We start from the raw sequence: 18,500 nt of genomic DNA on the forward strand, positions 1-18,500 counted from the left end.
GTTTTTTGCAGTGTAAAGACTCTGTTAAAATCCCATGCTGCAAAATAATGCATCATTATTCCCCTCTGCGTTATACAATAAACAAGAGCCTGAGCAAGAAAGATGCACTAAGAAGGAAGGTAAAAAAAGCGTGAAAGAGAAAATTTAGAAAGAGGAAACATAGAGAAGAAAGGAAGGGACATTTTAGGAGAGAGAAAGAAAGAAAAATGGAGTGGAAGTAAGAAAAACAAGGAAGTTAAGCTATAAAAGAAAGGAAGGAAGGGAACAAGGATGCATTAAAGGGGATTTTAACAGAGCCTTACACACAACTTAATGATGACACAGTCATGATGCAGACAGAGTGACAGACATTTCTGCTTCATTAAGTCTCTGCAACTTATCCCACTAATTTAAGAAAAACTGTCCTTCAGTATGTCAGTGAGAGTGTTTCTGTTTACAGTGGTGGCCAAAATATTAAAACACCTGACAGATCTGAAAATTAAGTATGACGATGGCTGAAACACAAAACCTCCTATCTACAAAGTTTTCTTAAGAAAACAGCATTTTTTTTGTTTTCTCAAAAAAGTGATTTTTGCAGATAGGAGGTTTTGCGTTTCAGCCATCGATGATCATGAAACAAACATTTATTCAATAAAAACAACTGAAACCTTATGAATGTGTCAAGTGTCCTAATAATTTCAGCCATCACTTTATATTCGAGCATCTGTGTCAGTGTGCGTGTCTTATAAGAGGAGCTGAGGTGTTTGGATGTAGAGAAGAGAGGAAGGAAGGGCAGAATGATGAGTACAAAGGAGACTAGGATGAGTAGGAAAGAAGGGAAGGAGAAAAGATGGGTTAATCTAATTTGGAAAGTGTGTGTGTATTTGTATTGGGGTCAACCAAAGAATCATCCCTCCTCATTTTATTTCTCCAGTGACTACAGTCGTCTTGTAGGGTGTCACTGTTTGACACAAGAGTAAGAGGAACACACTCTGCTTGTAATAAATACACACATTCAGGTGGAGCTACAGTGCAGGTGTGAGTGACTTTTTTTTTGTAGCTCATTTGATCATGGGCTCATCATTTTCTCACATTGCACGTCAAGTTTTCAAGCAAATAACACAATCAGTCACTTCAGATGGTAACATGGGTTTCTTTAAAAGCATGAGATCTCATCCCCCAATTGTTAAATTGTTTGACTGAAATAATAAGTGTGTTCCAATGAGCACACATTAAATAATCAAATATTTCTGAATTATTGAAAAATATTGCACATAAATTGATGATCTACGAGAGTATATGAAAAACATGAGAGACCCATGTGACCCTGCTTGCATTTCAGGAGAGCAAGCAGCACCGCAAACCAATCAGAAGAAAGATAGAGAAAGAAAGAGAGATAAACATCCATAAAAGAAGAGTAAAGTGAAACAAAAGCTCAGAAAGAGGAGGAGAGAGTTGGAGAAGAGGAGAGGAGGAGGAGGAGGAGGAGGAGGCATTCCGACTAGAGATAAGGAGAAAAAGATGCAGTTCATACTGGCATCGCCTGCAAGACATCGCCCAGAGCAAACCACTACCAAATCTCTTCACACTACTTCTATTCAGACCAAAAAACGTGAAAAGAAACCACAAAACACTGACGGAGCACCCGCGGGTTGCTGAGGAGATTTAGAGACTCAGGATTAAGAAAGTATTCTGAGTCCAAGACCACAAAAAAAGTGTTGCTAATCTAAGACAACAAGCATCCAACAGAGAGGCGGAGTGGGTGCACTCAACTGAGATATTTCAGCCGTTTAATATTTACTAAAGGCAAAGTGATAACATTTTAAAAGCTGGCCTGTTACTGCACTTCACTGTGTACTCAGGAATGCAATGAAAGTGAAGGAGCTGTCGGCAAACTGCTGCCAGTTTGTAATTGCATTGCCCGGTAAGTTAAAAAACATTCACTTGTGCTTTGATGTCTGATGAAATGCAGTAGAAGGCTCGGATCTAAAAAGGTCTAAAGTGACAAGGCCGAGTTCAAGAACAGTCCAGAGTTTTCACAGGATTGAAGTGCGTAGGGTTTCTAAAAAACAACAACAAAAAAAAGGAAAAATAGAAAAGGTAGCTTGGGCATCGTATCACCCAAATCATTATAAAAAACACGAAAGGGGAAGAAGAAGAAAGACTTGGGGCATGCCTTTAGGTTGGGGTGGGGGAGGAAAACAATCACAAAGAACTGCAAACCAATCAAACCCAAAAATCAAACCAATCAGAAGCAAACCAAACCAAAGTGTAAAGTGCAACATTAGTGAGCTGTATAGATGACAAAGATGCATATCTCTGGCCCAGTGAAACTTCAGATTATGATGTCTAATCAATCACAGCTTGATGAATTACAGGACGTCACTCTCCATCAGAAATGTTAAACCTCATATTGATTTTTTTTTCTTCTGCTGGCCTTTATTAAATCTCTGTGTCCTGTATACGCAGACTTTCACGTTTTGATGATTCTTGGGACATAAAATTCTTGCTTTCACTAAAGAGGTGAACCAGAATTAGAAATACTTAAGTACAGTTTAGAAATTTTCCGGTGGTGTTTACCTCTCGTGGAAACAAATGGATTCCCTTTCTTAAAGCAGGAAAACAACTGCCAAGCTCACATGCCCCTTGGGACACACTAACCTTATTTGTATGCCTGACCAGTGCTGTCTGAGGTGAAACACACCGCATTCCAGCATCAGGGAACACACCGGTGTGCCCATGTGCATATTTTTCTTTGCTTCATGTCCTCAAACCTGCAGGTTGAGGGTACAGAGGCTGTAAGAAAAGCTTTCCTGTGATGCTGCCTGCTTTGGGATTCAAATGTGTTTAAAATTGATCGAACAAAAACAGTATTAAGTAATAGGGAAGAGATGAGAATATGGTGTACTCTTAGTGAGCTAAGTCATTACCCATTATGTGAAAAGAAGGTTTTAATTACTTTGTATTTTGTGGATGCTTTAGTTTAATTGTACGCAGCAGTCAGATAGCTTAGCAAAGACAATAGAAGAGCACAGCAGTTAGCTGGGCTCTAAAAATGTGATAAAATCTGCACAATTTTTTCTGTATATATGAAAACCCTTAACTGGACACACATCCAGACATTTGATTCACTTTTTTTTTCCTATGATGATGAGTTAAGATCATGGTTTAAGGACACTCTGAGGACTATCAACAATCTGTCGTGTTTATCTGGGTTAAAGACTTCATTTCCCATGAGTACTATCACCCACTGTTGTCAAGATATGATTCTTTGGATCCAAATCAATAAAGAGCAGATCTTCTTTCTTGAAATCACTTTTTTTTTAATTTAAGACAACTTTTCCCAAGATGCAAAGTGATAATAATTCATTTATCTGTCGTAACATAACAAAGGACTTAAAAAATGGCTCATATCAAAACAACAGTGTTTGCATGAATAATTTCAATTGGTTGACGACTGATTATGTAGTCTTGGCATTAAAGTTTATGTATGTATTTAATTTGAAAAACTGCTTCTTTTAACTGTCATATTTTATTGTACATTGTACTTTTCTTTCCTTTCTTCATCTATTAACTTTATCATTTTATAAAAGGCTCCCATGGACAAGTGTTGTAAATTAGCACCTGGGCTAAATCACTTAAAACATTGCACCTGGTTTGTCCAGTGTAATTTTTATGTCCACATCAAATAAACAATAGATAGAAAAAAAATAAAAATGGCACCGCCGTTTGAATGTGACCACAAGCAAATTTTACAAACTCAGTTTGTTCTGTGGTTTTGTGTACCAGGCTATATTTTGCGCTACTTACAGCCTGATAAATTATAGAATTGTGAAAATCAGAGTAAACATACAGAAGGAAAAAAGGCTGGACTTGGCTCATTTATGTGTACAGTGGCAACATGATTGGTCACAGACTGGCTTGTCACAGTGAGCAGCCTATTGTGCTGTTCTCCTAAAAATTGCTCAATTTTTATCCTCAGACATTTAGATAAATGTATCTAGTCTAATGCAAAAACCAGTTAAGTTACACTAAGACAACAGGAAAACAACAGGTAAAGATCTCAACTTGGCATCCAGAAATTGCTCATTATCAGACGGAAGTGAGTTCATGAAATGTCCACTTTGGGCTTCCATACTTACTTCAACTTGGCAGTTTCAAATTTTAAAAAAGAAATGTGAATAGAATAAAATTTAACTAATTTTCTCTTGAAAAGTGAGGGATAAAGCTTATTTTATTATTATTTTTTTTAATAAATCTACATTTTAGCATGAAACTGCAAAATACTGATGAAGTTATTAAATTAAAAACTAATGACTTGCGATAAATGATTAAGGACAGCATTCATAAGAAGACTTCCTGAGAGGTTGGCTGTATTTTAGTTTCTCTGCAGAGAATTGACAACAGCTGTTCAATATTTAAGTCATTTAAGCAGCATCTACTTTCTAACTTCATCCACAGTCTGTGACTTTATCACCTGATGTTTACGACCACAGACGTGACGGTGTTAACGGTAAAGCTGGAGCATCAAGCGTAACCAAATGATTTTTTCTCCTTTTTTTTCATGCGACATTCATCTTTTACGAGTCTGAACATAACACACAACTTTCTCTCCTGGCAGATCAGCATGCAGAGCAAAACTTATCCTCTTTTAGGGCTAAATGGTGTTGAGTCCTGTCCAGACACTCGCAGCAGTTTGGACGCTCCTTCTGCTGTTCTCCTGCCAAAGAGCACTTTGAATATCACATGAATAAAACACCAATTATCCCTGAAGTGTAAATACAATAGACACTCAACATTTGACTTGTGTTTGGGATTTTCATTCTTATTCAGCCCCACTGTTGACCATAGGGCCCTCCATGTCGATAATAAATGAATTCATACATACATCTACATAAATTTCACGGGGCCTGAGTAAATCCATTTATGGATCAAATTGTTCCTCATGTCTGCACATTGCTATTGTGGGACAACGCGACAGTAACTAGTATTTTTCCCATTTGAATGGGAAGTTTCCTCAGTGATTTATGAATTGAGTGTGTTAAATAACCCGACAGTCAAAACAGCATTGTGCCAAAATGACAATGTATCTGCTACTTTTTCTTCCTCCAGAACATTTTTTTTTTCTGGGATGATGTTTTTTTTTTTTTTTATTGGTTTAAACCATTTTAAACACAGTGCCAGGCCTGGATATACCATCTTCATATCTGTCATGCTATACAGCATCCATCATGCACGGGGTATAAACTCTACCCCCCTTTGGCAATGACAAAATGAATTCAATGTGAAACCAAACCAAGTGCTGAGACAATGCAACAGGTTCTATTGGCAAATGCAATAGTTTTTGGTGCTATTGATGCTCAGCAGACCAAGGCATGAATACCTATCCAGAAAGCCTTCAAATGTTAGAATACTTAACCAGAAACTTAATCTGAACATAAAAAAAGTTATAATTGCAGCCTCAAAAAGGATCATTAAACAAGTAAAAATAGCATCTTCTGTTCTTAGAATATTACATTGTAAGGCTAAATATTATCATGAAATACTGATAAAGATAGCTTCTTATATCAAGTATATTATTTTCAAATTAAATAAGTAAATACGAGGATAAATATTTCCAGCATGTGCTCTGCTTGTGCTACATCTGGCTACAGTCTCCACCTCTAAAGTTAGACTGTGGCGCGGTTAAAGTTTTCTAATCATCTGAAGGCATGTGAGATGGGTATCGGCTCTCGGTCTGTTAGTGTGTGGGGGAATGGCAGAGCAGGCAGGTAGGAAGGGAGGGAGGGAGTTGGACTACTTACGTTAACCTCAGTGATCGCTATGTCAACAATGCTACCCACAACTATCAAGGCATCAAATGTGTTCCATGCATCAACAAAATAATGCTGCATAGGGGTGGAAAGAACAGAAAAAAACAACAGAAGAAAAGGACAGAAAATAAGAACATCAAAAAAATGGAAAGAATGGAAATGAAAAGAGAGAGGAGAAAAATAAGATAATTATATACATGAACATTGGAGTTTTTAGTTGGAAGGAAGGAAGGACAGAGTAAACAGAATTTAAACAGCAAAAAAAGAAAAGGAGGGGCAGTCTGAAAGAGATGGACAGCAGAGGAAGAGCAGCGGCGATCGGTCATGCTTGAACATGAGAAGAAAGAACAACAAGAACAGTAAATAAGAAACTGCAACAAAATCACAACTGAAAACCCCCCTTCTGTCTCTGCAGTTAACAAATGAAAAGATGTGTAAGTCTTTTAATGATTGGTCAGTGAGTTAGTTCAGTTAGTGGAGGGAAGACCTGAGGACATGTCACAGTCGAGAAAAAAAAAAAAGAAGAAAAAAAATCAAGAATCTGACATTTTAGGAACCGTGAGAAACAAGGAACGACAACGCAAGAAAGAAACCCTTTGCATTCAAAGCTAAAACCCTGCCTGAGGGCCCTCCAAGAGGAGCGTTCGTGTTCAGGTACCCTTTGTGGTCGCCTTCCCCTGAGTAGCAGCGGCCATCTTGGAGCCAAGGATGGAGGAGAGGAAGATAGAAAAGGAAGAGGAAGAAGGAAGAGAGATACAGAGAAAAAGACAGCACAACACAGAGAGGCCACACAGGAAAGGAAATACTGAGGAGAGGCAAGAGGACACGAGACAGAGAGGAAAGAAGGAGCGAGGAAGAGGAGAGTGGGCATCGTACTTACGTTGATCTCACTGAGAATGACGTCTATTATGCTGCCAATTACGATGAGGAAATCAAACACATTCCAGGGATCACTAAAGTACCCCTACACAGGATGAGGTGAGCAAGAGGAGGAGGAGGAGGAGGAGGAGGAGGGTAAGAAAGGTAGGTTAGAAGGAAAACAACATCTGCTGCTACTTTGCAGCCCTATTAAGGTGGTATGAGGTCGCACAGAACACAGAGGAAAGAGCAAAAAATCCACTAATGACCCACAACATGAAGGAATCTGAATTCTAATGCTAATGAAGCTAATCAATGTGTTTCCTCTGCACTATCACTTCATCAAGTGCAGCTGGATTTCCTGCTCCGTTTGGGATGGCGTGTTAGATAGCAGTTACTCCAGCATCTCCAGGCGATCGAGCAAAACTGTGGCAGTGATTATGCTGAAAGATCACTTTGTTTACTTAACTTATTGTTGGCATTTCATCAGCAGCAGGGGTACAAAGTGGGTATTTATGAAAAACATCCACAGGCTCGGGGCTAAAACAGAATCGTTGTGGCTGGTGAAATAAAAACACATTATATGGATGGGAATCATCCCGCTTCTGTACTACTCAGATTATTGAACACTATACGAGTGATTCCATAAATAGGGGTACAAAAAAAAACGATGTGCTTTTTTTGTTTCATTCACTAGTTTATTGCAAATGATACACCTGGAATATACTAAATTTATTAGTTTGCAAACTTAAGCTCTAATAAATTCTTAAATATTTAAGTTACAAAAATATTACATAATTATTATTATATTATACATAATTTTGTCAGCTGTGTTATGGACAAAAGTTGTGACTCTTTTTTCAACATAAATCCATATTATACTTAATTTAGAGTACTTCAAAATTTCTAGAAATGTCCCTCATCATTTATATCACAGATTAAACAAAAAATAAAAGAATTATTGCACAAAAATCACATGTAAGACGGTCGACGGGACAAACCTGTTTCTACAACATTAGATATTGTGATGCTAACACAGTTGACATTTTCTCCATTTTTTGTCCTTTGTACTAACTGCAGACCTTGAACATGACAACAGTTGACCTCAGTCAGCGCATATTTCTGCACATTTTCTTCACATTTTCTTCACAGTTCGGTCTTTATAACATCTATAGTAAGAACGCCTGAAAATGTTGGTAGCTGTGTTTCCATTATAGCTAGAATTGCGCAAAACGTAAAAATCGCAATTAAAAAATTGTCTTCCAAAAACTCAAATTTCGGTAAAAAGTTTTTACACTCTCATGTCTCATGAGGTGGTTATTCCAGAAGTTTGGATATTGAAGTTTCTCGCAAAAGTGCAATGGAAACATCTTTTTCGCAAAAATGTCACATTGTCATGACAACGCACCTCCCTCACCTCCTTGTACGTGTCCACTGCCACACAAATGGACTCTGGCAGGACGGCTGTGACGGGTCAGAGAGCAGCAGGAGGGAGGGGCAGAGGTGTGTGTGCGTGTGTGAGTGAGAGTATGTGAGCTGGAGATGATGATCTTCAGTCAGTGTTTTGTTCTTGCCTTTTTTGAGTTAGCGTGATCACGGCCGACAGTTTGAGCAGTGAATGAAAACACTAATGTTCAAGAATCGGCATCATCATGAGTGCAGCATCCGCACAGACATTATGTTTTACTTTACTTAAGTTGTGCGCATTTCTGGTCGTAATGGAAACAACTGGAGGGCGAAATTGTTCTTTATCGAAACTCTAGAAATATCGCTTTGATTTTGTAAAAAAGTGAAATGGGAACGCAGCTACAGCTGACGGACAATTAAAACGCTCCATGTACAGACGATCATTTTGATGAAATGTAAATGAGGAAGAGTTAAAATATGAAACACTTTCTTCATGGTTCCTACCAAAAAGGATGTAACTTTAATTGATTGAAGTCATGTGACTCTGGAGCAAACCATTGCTGATTTACAGGTTTTTTTTCAGAGGGTAACACAGTTGACGCTGATTTCTTGGACTCACAAAAAATGAATTATTTTATCCATATAAATTATCAAAATAGTTTTTAAAACACCTTTGTCATATTTTAATGAATATTTCAAACAAATAATACTGAAAATAATGAACATAAATATGTCTTAAAGTGTTAATTTTGAAGAACAAACTTGACGTTTGAGAAATTGGACAGCACAAAAACTGCAAATTCCAAACCATGATTTGCAATTTTAGCTAAATAAATTGTAAAACCTGTTCACTTTCTGTATTAAATGAAAAGCAAAATATCACCCAAATGATCCTCTGTAAAATTGGTCATTGCTTGAAATTAATACCTAGTTAAATTGATGACTATATCCCATGGACATGAAATGCACCCCTAATTATAGAATCACTCATATGCTCAGAGACTATCATGGTCCCGTCTCTAGTGATAATCTGACATCTGATCACAGCCTGCGTCACGAGACATGACGCCACAAATGTCCAAAAAAGAGATTTCTAAAAGTTACAGATGCAAATAAATCCGTCTCAACTGTTTGCATCAAACTGATAAATTGGCAGGTAGAGAGGGATGCTGGGAGATTTATCTTACTGACCTATTTTAAGCTTCATCATCTGTCAGCAGCAGCTGATTTATCATCATCAAAAGCAAAAACTCTTTCTGCCAAATTTCACCTGCAGCTGTTGGCGATATGCAAATTACAAAAAGGCTTTCTATGGGCTGTATTTTCATTTTAATTAGGCTTCCTTTCAAGGGTAGGAATATTAATGTAATATTACAGTTGTGAATTAGTTAATCAGAGCAGCTGATTAGTATCTAAAGAGCTTTGAGTGGACTGATTACATTTTTTAATGAAGAAGGCGTACATTAGTTAACTGTAAGTTCTATAATGTGCTTAAACACTGAAGCACAGTCATCGCAGTTTGAAGCATGAAAATAAAACCCCTCAGGAGGCAATGACGAAACTGTAAAACCTGTTGAGAGTGTAAATGCACTGAAACACAATACTTCAGTTTGAGAGAAACGGCGTCCTGGAGATGGTCCAGTAACTGAAACACCTGAGGAGTGAAAATGTTAGCGCTGCTCCTCTGTGTGGTGGCTGTTTGGAGGAAAAGTTTGTTAAAATCAAAGCAGTAACACAAGTAAACATGTATTTTTTCGTGATGTTCAATAAGGCTTGGGAACATGTCTTCATGGTGCACTTCTTATATGTTCACTCATTTGTTGAAAAAAAAGATCAGTATGAACCAGAGAAGTGGCGTTTCTTTGCAGCATATTCTGAAATGTTGAAATGCTTCAGAATTTACAGAATTAAATGTTTAATTGTAAATTTTTTACCTTGTTGACTAAATCATAGTTTGGCCTTGGTGTCAAGTTTGGACCAATCCTTTTTCCCCGAAACCTGATCCAGCTTTAAGGGGCTGAATCGGGTCCAATAACAGATACCAGAATAAGATCAGTGCATTCCTAATGCTGAGTAGGGATGGGTGCTGAATCAGGTACTTTTATAGGTACCGACCAAATTCTGTCATAAGTATCGGGTACCGATTCATGTTAAATCAAAAGGTACCATGTTAAGGTACCTAAACGCATCCTTGTGGCTGTGAGGGAGTGGAAGAGTAGGCGATTTTCCATGCTGGACATGAACACTGCATTGCGAGATTACATATTGACAAATAAATATGTTAATTTAGAAAAAAAAAATACTATTAAACAAATTGATATTTTTTACCACATAAACACAAAAATGTACTCAAAATTGGTACCGTTGAGTACCGATATCAATTGCCAGGTACCAGGTATCGGTACTGTATTGTTTCGAATGTGAAAGGTACCCATCCCTAATGCTGAGGCTGTTAGCAGATAAGGCAGATAAGAGAAAAGTAAGTAAAGGCAGATAAAACCCCCTATCTTTGTGGTTTCCACGGTGACAGAAAATCTCCATTCATTGCAATGGGAAAAAATGTCAAAAAAAAGTTGAATATTTAAAAAAGTATAAAGATTAATAATGTGAAACATACAAGAGACACTTCTCCTGAACATGCTGTATTGGTAAAAAAAAAAGAAAAAAGAAAACACTGAATGGCGAAAATCAGTGAAAATTTGAAGGCTGTGAAAAGTGCCAAAAAATAAGTAAGACTCAGCATTTCAACATATTTTACGGCGCACCCAGAAACTTTGACATATTTAATTTCAAACATAAATAAGCTGCAAAACTAATTTTACCAATCTGGCATTTTACCTCGACATTACGTGACGTTACATTTATAACGCAGAGCAGCATGAAGGCAGCTCCCAAGCCTTAAAAAATCATCCTGCACGGTTAAGAAGGTGAAATCCAACTGGGGGCTGCCTGTGCCTGAAAATCTTGCAGATCATGCAGAATGTTACTCATGCTAAATGATCCAGTACCTCATTAATTTTAGAAGTCATTACAAGTTAACTCGCTGCTGTCAATCTCAAGCATCATAACTTTTCTCAGAACATGAAAGTTTAGATCAGTGATAGGAAAACTCTGGTGAGATGTTCTGTCGGTAACTCTGTTGATAACCTTCATGAATTCTAAGATCCATCCATCAACTTCATGCATCAAATGTAAAAAAGAGGTCTGAATGTGTTTTTTTGCTCACTAAAAAGAGGTATTGTTGTCTTTTTATTTCATCCTTGAGAACTTAGTTCAATGAGCTTCATGTGGAATCGTGGCACCGCCAAGAAAAAGCTTTATAAAGGCTTTACAGGTGCTTCAGTTTCACCTTTATGCCTAAAGAATCCACTCAGAGAGCTGTAGAGTAAAAGGCTTCATGTGCCTGCGCTCCTCAGTTTGACTTCATCTACAGGAAATCTTTTATAACTAGAAAAACACATTTTATTTCATTTCATTTCATTTCATTTTCTCAGCCCGTGCAGTGCAACAAATCAAATAAGCCTTAAACTATAAAATCATCCTATGCTTTAGTTATTGATTCTGTTAAAGGATTTTCCACTTACCCTGCTGCAACAGGGGGAATAATTTCCATCTGTTACTGTTTAAATAGCTAATGCACCAGGAAGTCCTGTGATTGGACCAATAAAGCCGCGCAGCTACATAGCAACAGCAGCAGGGTAAGAGAAGAGCAGTGAGATTAAAAACCACATGAAGCCATCCACTAATCAAGCTCTAACGCCATGATGTCATAATAATCACCAGGAGGAAATCAAACAGGGATTAGGAATAAATACTCCAGCAACAGTTATTGGCAACGATGAACTCCATCGAGAGTCTGAGTGTCACGTAAGGCTCTACTCATTGATTATTTAAATCTGTAGTCCTGTTCTCATGCTGTGACTGTGAGAGATGTAATGACAGATCTACTCTACTGTACTTCACTATAATGTTGTTCTAGTGTGCAGCTGCAGAAGTGGACCTACCCTGGGTTTGAAGGCAATCAGTTTAAGGATCATCTCCACAGTGAAGAGTCCGGTGAAGAGCATGTTGAGTATGTTCATGGCATCGTTGAAACTTTTAGTCTGCCCATGATGCTGCAAAGACACACAAACAGCTCATTCATTCATGTTCGTACAGAAAAGTGTGATGAAAGCCTTCTCCATCTGAATGATCTGTGTGTGTGTGTGTGTGTGTGTGAGTGTGTGTGTGACTCACCTGCATGGCCAGACAGATTGTGTTGAGCAGGATGAGGGTGAACATCAGGTACTCAAAGTAGGTGGAGTTGACCACATACCACACCTTGTACTGGTAGGGGTTTTTGGGGATGTAGCGGCGCAGTGGTCGTGCTTTCAGGGCGTACTCCACACACTGACGCTGTGATACACACAGAAGATAATTCACTTTAGCTTTTATGTGGGGATGTCTCTCTGAATCACTTGCCAGGTTTACATGATCCTGATATTCCGATTATCGGTTTCAGATTAGAAGCCCAAACTGGATAAAAATGCTACATATAAACACCTCTGTGCTGACTTCAAATGCAGTTTCAGTTCAGTTTGGAAATAAGTGCCAGAGTGACTCCTCTGTCTTTATTTATGTTTTGGTTTCTAAAGTTGCGCCGTAGTGAGTACTCTTAACACACTCTGTTTATAGACGATCTATGACGTATTCGTTAGTTCGTTAGCTTGTTAGCTCGTTAGCTTGTGTTTTCTTTTTGCTCCTTTCTACGTGTGCTGAGCTATCCCACGCGTATTTCTGCTCTGGGTCGTGTGTCTGTGACACTTCAGCCTTGGAGACCCTTTGTCTGTAAGTTGAAGCATGTGGGAACACAAGTTCATTTCATTTTTTTTTTTTAACAAGAATGTTACTTTACCTTGGTTAATGTTTTGTACTGATTTGGTTTTATTCTGTTATGTTACAGTTTTACTGTGGTGGATTCAACCTGAAGTAAAGTCTAGGAAAAGCAAGCCCTGTGTCTTTTTGAAAAGTGTGGATCCCTGTTAGGTAGCTGTCTAGTTGCACTCACGACACATGCTGCGAGGACAGCATAACCTCAATCGTAATAAACAGGTTAAATTCCGATTGCACAGGGGAAGTATATTCCTTTTCCTAAACCGATTAAAGGTAAACCCTGACCCTAAACAGTGAATCAGAAAGTTGTCAGACTGGGTTCTGTCTGCGCATGCTCGGTCTTGACGTAAACATCAATCGATCCTATGATTGAGGGATAAAATGTGCTGCCTCAAATCGCCTGGAAATTTCTGAGGCTTCCTCTTCATTGGGCATCTGGGTGAGCTCTTGATTGGTTGTTAACATGCCTCTTAAAAACATGTATGTGAACTTTTTCATTGTGCTTGTGTGAATGCTGAACAGGTTGGAGATGAGTCGGTATTCTGCACAGCTACCAAGTCTGTATATAGCAACAGCGGTGTGCATAATACATGGAATTGTTGCTCTGACGGTGACTACTGCCAGTCCAAACAACTTTGTGAATGAAGAGCGCGTCTTCTAAAAGTTTTGTGTCCATTCAAAGTTGGTAAACTCAAGAAGTACAACTTTTTCCCACTAGTCTTTGCTGCAGACCTTCAGCCACAGCTTTCTGGTCTTCGGAGGAGGCATGGGCACAGCACAGCACAGCACCAACAAAAAGGGCCCTCTTCTGTACGGCTTCTCGGCTTTAGAAACAAGCTGTTGCTTTAATAAAAGTGTAAAAACAATCGCTACTACTTTGCATTACAGATGAACTACCTCCATCTTTGATAAGCCACGTGATGTTTAAACAGATCCTGGCGTATCACATGTCCGTAATACAGCTATTTCAATTAAATATTGCAGCACATGTAAACACCAGATAGGAATAGATCACTACACATGTTGACAGTTCACCTGAGATTTTCAATCAGAATGAAAAAAATTCTGCGTGCAAACTCAGCTACTGTGTGTGTCTTTTCTCAGGCCATTGTGAAGGAAAGTTGAGGAATTGCCTCTTGGCTGTCTAGGAAAAAAAAAGACACTTTCCAACAGGCTATTCCTCCATTTTCTCAGTGTTTCCCCATCACCACAGAAAACACAGCTGCAGGGACTTGGACGAGCTCCTTCTGCAAGCTTTAGTCTCTCAGTCTGTCTGAAGTGCTGCAGCTCCCTCCTGGCTGCACTACTGAAATAGTTCAGCTCCCTTAAACTCATGTTCAGCCTCTAGGATCGCCCCTCTGTCCCCTCCCTCTCTGTCTCCTGACAGACAGAAAGGCAGTCACTTATAGCGTATTACTGTGACCGGAAAACTCAGCGTAAAACTGCACCTCTACTCCCACAAAGGATGTAAAACAGACAGGAACATCACCTGGTTCTTGTCCAGCTCACAGTTCTTATACTCCTGCTCTCCTTGCTCCTGGAATGTGACGATCACGAAACCGACGAAGATGTTCATCATGAAGAAGGCGATGATGATGATGTAGATGATGAAGAAGATGGAAATGACAACACGGTAGTTGTAGATCGGTCCAACGTCCTCTGCGTGTGAGTCTATGGCCTTGTACAGTAATCTAAGGGGAGAGGAGACGACTCACTTTACAGAAACTCCATTAAAAAGCTGGAAAGAGCAGAAACAACAACCAGGACTTGCAATCATCACCCTATCAAAACAATGGCCCAAGTCATTTTTTTTTAGTTTTTGGGAAAAAAAAACCTTTACCAAATAAAAAGCATATGATATATATGAATCGTTTCAGTCAAAAAGGCTCTCACAGTGAATGACTGTTGACATGCAGAGAACATTGTGTGTCAATCATGTAACACTAAATAATGAAGTGACTTAGGCCAATTTTCTAATATTCTAGTGTGACTTAGGCTAGTGGTTTTCAAAGTGGGGGCCACTGAAAATTGGAGGAAAGGGAAAAAACAAAAACTGGTGTTTTTTTTTTTTTTTAATTTGTCCTGAACATGTAACATGTAAAGTGCAATAATTGTTGGATTCTTAAGTTTCTGATTGTAACCACACCTCGTGTAACAGCAGCAATGACATGACAGTGTCATGATCCATGTCGACCTGGTGGTTTGAGCCTGTTAATAATTACATAATTAATTGATAACAGGCTCAAACCACAATCTATCAAAAAAAGTTATAGACGTTTTACAGTTTTATTTTCTCTTTTAGAAAAGAATTGAAATTACACCTGTTGAATTAAGAAGCTGTATCATGACTAAATAGAGCAAATCTATCGCAGAACAGTGACAACTGGTAATTTTAAGAGCAAGTTAAATCCGTCATTTGACCTTAGAAAGTGAGATGCCTTCTTGAGGCTCTTCCCCTGTCTTACTAATGACTACATGTTAAAAAAGGAGTATCCCACATTGGCTGACAGGGCCCTGAAATGCTTTCTCCTTTTTGCAACAACCTACTTGTGCGAGTCTGGATTTTGTTGGCGTCTGTTTATAATTTCTTATTCTTGACAAATGTATTAATTATTAAAAAGTGAATAAAAGTTCAAAAGTACATTCTGAAAAGTGACATTTCTTTTCTTATTTTGAAGCGTAGTCTGTTGGTTTCCAATGGGGGTCCCCGGCCAGAGGCAAATACTGTTTGGGGGACTGGGGCATATTAAAGTTTGGGAACCCCTGACTTAGGTAACTTCAAATTGGGCTTAAACTGCCTTTTCATTACATAGAGCAAACTCAAAACTGAATTTACTGTGAGTTAAATTAAACAAATGTCAGGTAAACAAAGTGGTCAGGAGGCAGTCCTTTCCTCACTTCTCCAGGTCTTCTTTACTGTATTATTTTATGAACTCAACCCATTTTCAACATCCAGTTTTGACCTGTCCTTTAATTTCATAAAGCAAACCCAAAACGTAAATAACTCCAACCTAAATTTAACAAATGTCAGGTCAGTCATACTCATACATCTCCGACCAAAAAGCAAAAAAAAATCTTTAATTTTAAAACTTTGAGGGGTGTTATTGCCTTTTGTTCATTTATGTTTGGTTGCAGAAATAAGTGGGCCAGCAATGACAAAGTAGCTAGCTAGAAGTAGCTAAATTTGTAGTTAACTATAACTTGTGAAATTTAGACTTAATTGCTAAACAACATTATACCCCAGCTCTTATGATAGTGAACCTAATCACTCAGTAGGAGAAATTGATTCAAGAATCATGTTTACAACTTCTTCTGCACTGAAGTTTCTGTTTCTTCTTGAAACAGCCACCATCAGGAAAGCTTGTTAAATTGCCCAAGTCACACATTTAATCCTAAATAATCCAAAATTTTGACTTTGGCTAGAGATAAAATGGCCCAAGTAACCCTCTTGACTTAAGCCATTGTCCTATAGGCCATAAAGAGCATGATCCTTTTAGCAATTTTACCAGAAATGGCCAGCATCATTAAGAGATGATTTAAGCCAAGAACTCATTTTCGTCAAAAAATGACGTAGGTTTTTATTTTAATAGGGTGACGATCAGCAGATCTACATTCATGTGTTGTATTTTCATGGTGATACACACCCTGGCCAGCCCTCAAAGGTAGACACAGCAAACAGGGCCATCATGCCTTGCAGGACGTCGTCAAAGTTAAATTCGCTGTTCTCCCACACCCTCTGGGCTCTCTGAGGCTTCCCCACATCACCGTCTTTATACATAATGTAGAAACCCCTGTAAAAACAAGCACACACACACACATTAAAAACACAGACACACAGATATACACACACAGACACACACGCAGTTTTCCAGTAATTTTACGGACAACAGAGAGGGACAATAAGCTCTCCAGCAGGCAGGAGGGATCTCTTACCTGCATTGTGCCTGAGTTTGTTTAGAACTGTCAGAGCAGGCGAAGAATTTGCCCTGATGGAAAAAAAAACATCAACAGCTCATAAATGAAAGAAAGAAAGAAAAAACATTAGAGACACAATTGGGGATGACATTCACGAGGCTTGCACACAGGTCCAGGGAAAGCCTCCTCACTGTCTTCTTCTGTTCTCACCTTGAAGAGTTGTACTCCAATACAGGCGAACATGAACTGCAGCAGCGTGGTGACGATGACGATGTTGCCGATGGTTCTAATGGCCACAAACACACACTGCACTACATGCTGGAAAGACACAGCAGAAATGATAGTGAGCTCATCATGTGTTGAATTGAGTAAAAGTGTGTGTCCTGTGTGTTTTTATACAGGTGTGAGCGCTCTCACCTTCAGTCCTTTAGCTCTGTTGATGGCTCTCAGCGGTCTGAGCACTCTCAGAACCCTCAGGATCTTCACCACATTAATTGCACTGGACCTGAAACACACATGGGATTACAGTGCTGACAGGGATATTTCATCAAACACAAAAACTGCAAAGCTAGGTAGGAAAAACACACATCCCAGGGTCTGTGTTAAAAAGAATGTTTACAGGACTGAAGCATGAGTCAAAAAAAGATCGAGACTGAAAAAGAAAACAACAAAATCCTTGAGACACAAGCGAAGACGAAAAGAGAAGTAGGCTTGCCATGTTTTGAAAATCTCTGTAACAGATAATGAACTAGCTTTTCTTGTTTATCTAAATCAAATCTCATTAAAACAATAATAATAATAAAAATAAATGATTTCGTTGAGAAATATCTCTTAATAAACTTAAACTAATACAAAAATGAAATGGAATCACAGCACCACACTCACACACACAAACACATATGTGTCATGTACAAACACACACACAAGTACAGCACAGATATATCCACAGGAACACACAGACAGACATCTACAGGCAAACAGAGGTACTGTGCTGTAAGAGAGTGTCAGTTCAAGCCAAAGGTCAAACAGCGTGACCTTTTAAAGGAGGTGGATCAACAGAAAGGTTTTACATACTAACCAAAACAATCTAATGAATACCTTGACATTTTGAATTTTGTAAATGGGAAAAAAAGTGCTGGGAAGAATCTTCAACAATGGTCTGTAACCGACCCAGCTTCCCAACTGCTACTTAGATTTAAACAGGAACTGGAACAGCAAAATATCCAGTTTGAATCTCTCTGATTTTGAATTTCAGCTAAAAAACCAACCAGTTAGTTATTCGTCTGACTGAAGAACAAAAACTTTTTTTCTGCTGTGTGACAAAGTTAGAGGGAAGAAAGCATATTCAAAATGTCAGTGTATCCTTCAAAGGGAGTGACTTTTAGATGATTAAAGGGGTGATTTCAAGGAAGTGACATTACTTTGTGTTGGTTTCTAAGAATGTGCGGGGGAACGTTTTGTGCAAATTGTTTACACAGGAAGGTAAAGTTTTGGGGAGGTTAAAGGTAGTTTAGGTGGTGTGGGATTTTATCAGAAACATAGAACAGTCAAATTAGCTGCAGTGATGTCTTCAATCTACGAATTTATCTAGAAGTACAAAGGTAATACATAGCTATGTCTGGTCTTTAACACCATGCACATCCTGCCTTTGTCTAG

The 18,500-nt window shown here is 38.5% G+C and overlaps 1 protein-coding gene across 10 annotated transcripts in view; it reads right to left on the reverse strand.

The window, feature by feature from the left end:
• The window catches only part of cacna1c (calcium channel, voltage-dependent, L type, alpha 1C subunit), a 292,067-nt gene that overhangs the window by 37,707 nt on the left and 235,860 nt on the right, over nucleotides 1-18,500 (reverse strand). For all 10 annotated transcript variants that reach the window (XM_074697816.1, XM_074697807.1, XM_074697809.1 and 7 more), the window contains 8 exons: nucleotides 17,262-17,349; nucleotides 17,055-17,162; nucleotides 16,863-16,915; nucleotides 16,574-16,720; nucleotides 14,419-14,620; nucleotides 12,294-12,452; nucleotides 12,062-12,172; nucleotides 6,673-6,756 (listed from right to left, as the gene is read on the reverse strand). In XM_074697816.1, coding sequence (XP_074553917.1) covers nucleotides 6,673-6,756; nucleotides 12,062-12,172; nucleotides 12,294-12,452; nucleotides 14,419-14,620; nucleotides 16,574-16,720; nucleotides 16,863-16,915; nucleotides 17,055-17,162; nucleotides 17,262-17,349 — 952 coding nt within the window. The remainder of the gene's footprint in view (nucleotides 1-6,672; nucleotides 6,757-12,061; nucleotides 12,173-12,293; nucleotides 12,453-14,418; nucleotides 14,621-16,573; nucleotides 16,721-16,862; nucleotides 16,916-17,054; nucleotides 17,163-17,261; nucleotides 17,350-18,500) is intronic.

The sequence above is a fragment of the Halichoeres trimaculatus genome, unplaced genomic scaffold (genome assembly GCF_033239565.1).
Source record: "Halichoeres trimaculatus isolate MK-OKI-2021-1 unplaced genomic scaffold, fHalTri1.1 fHalTri1_scaffold_21, whole genome shotgun sequence".
In the NCBI taxonomy this organism is placed as follows: domain Eukaryota; kingdom Metazoa; phylum Chordata; class Actinopteri; order Labriformes; family Labridae; genus Halichoeres; species Halichoeres trimaculatus.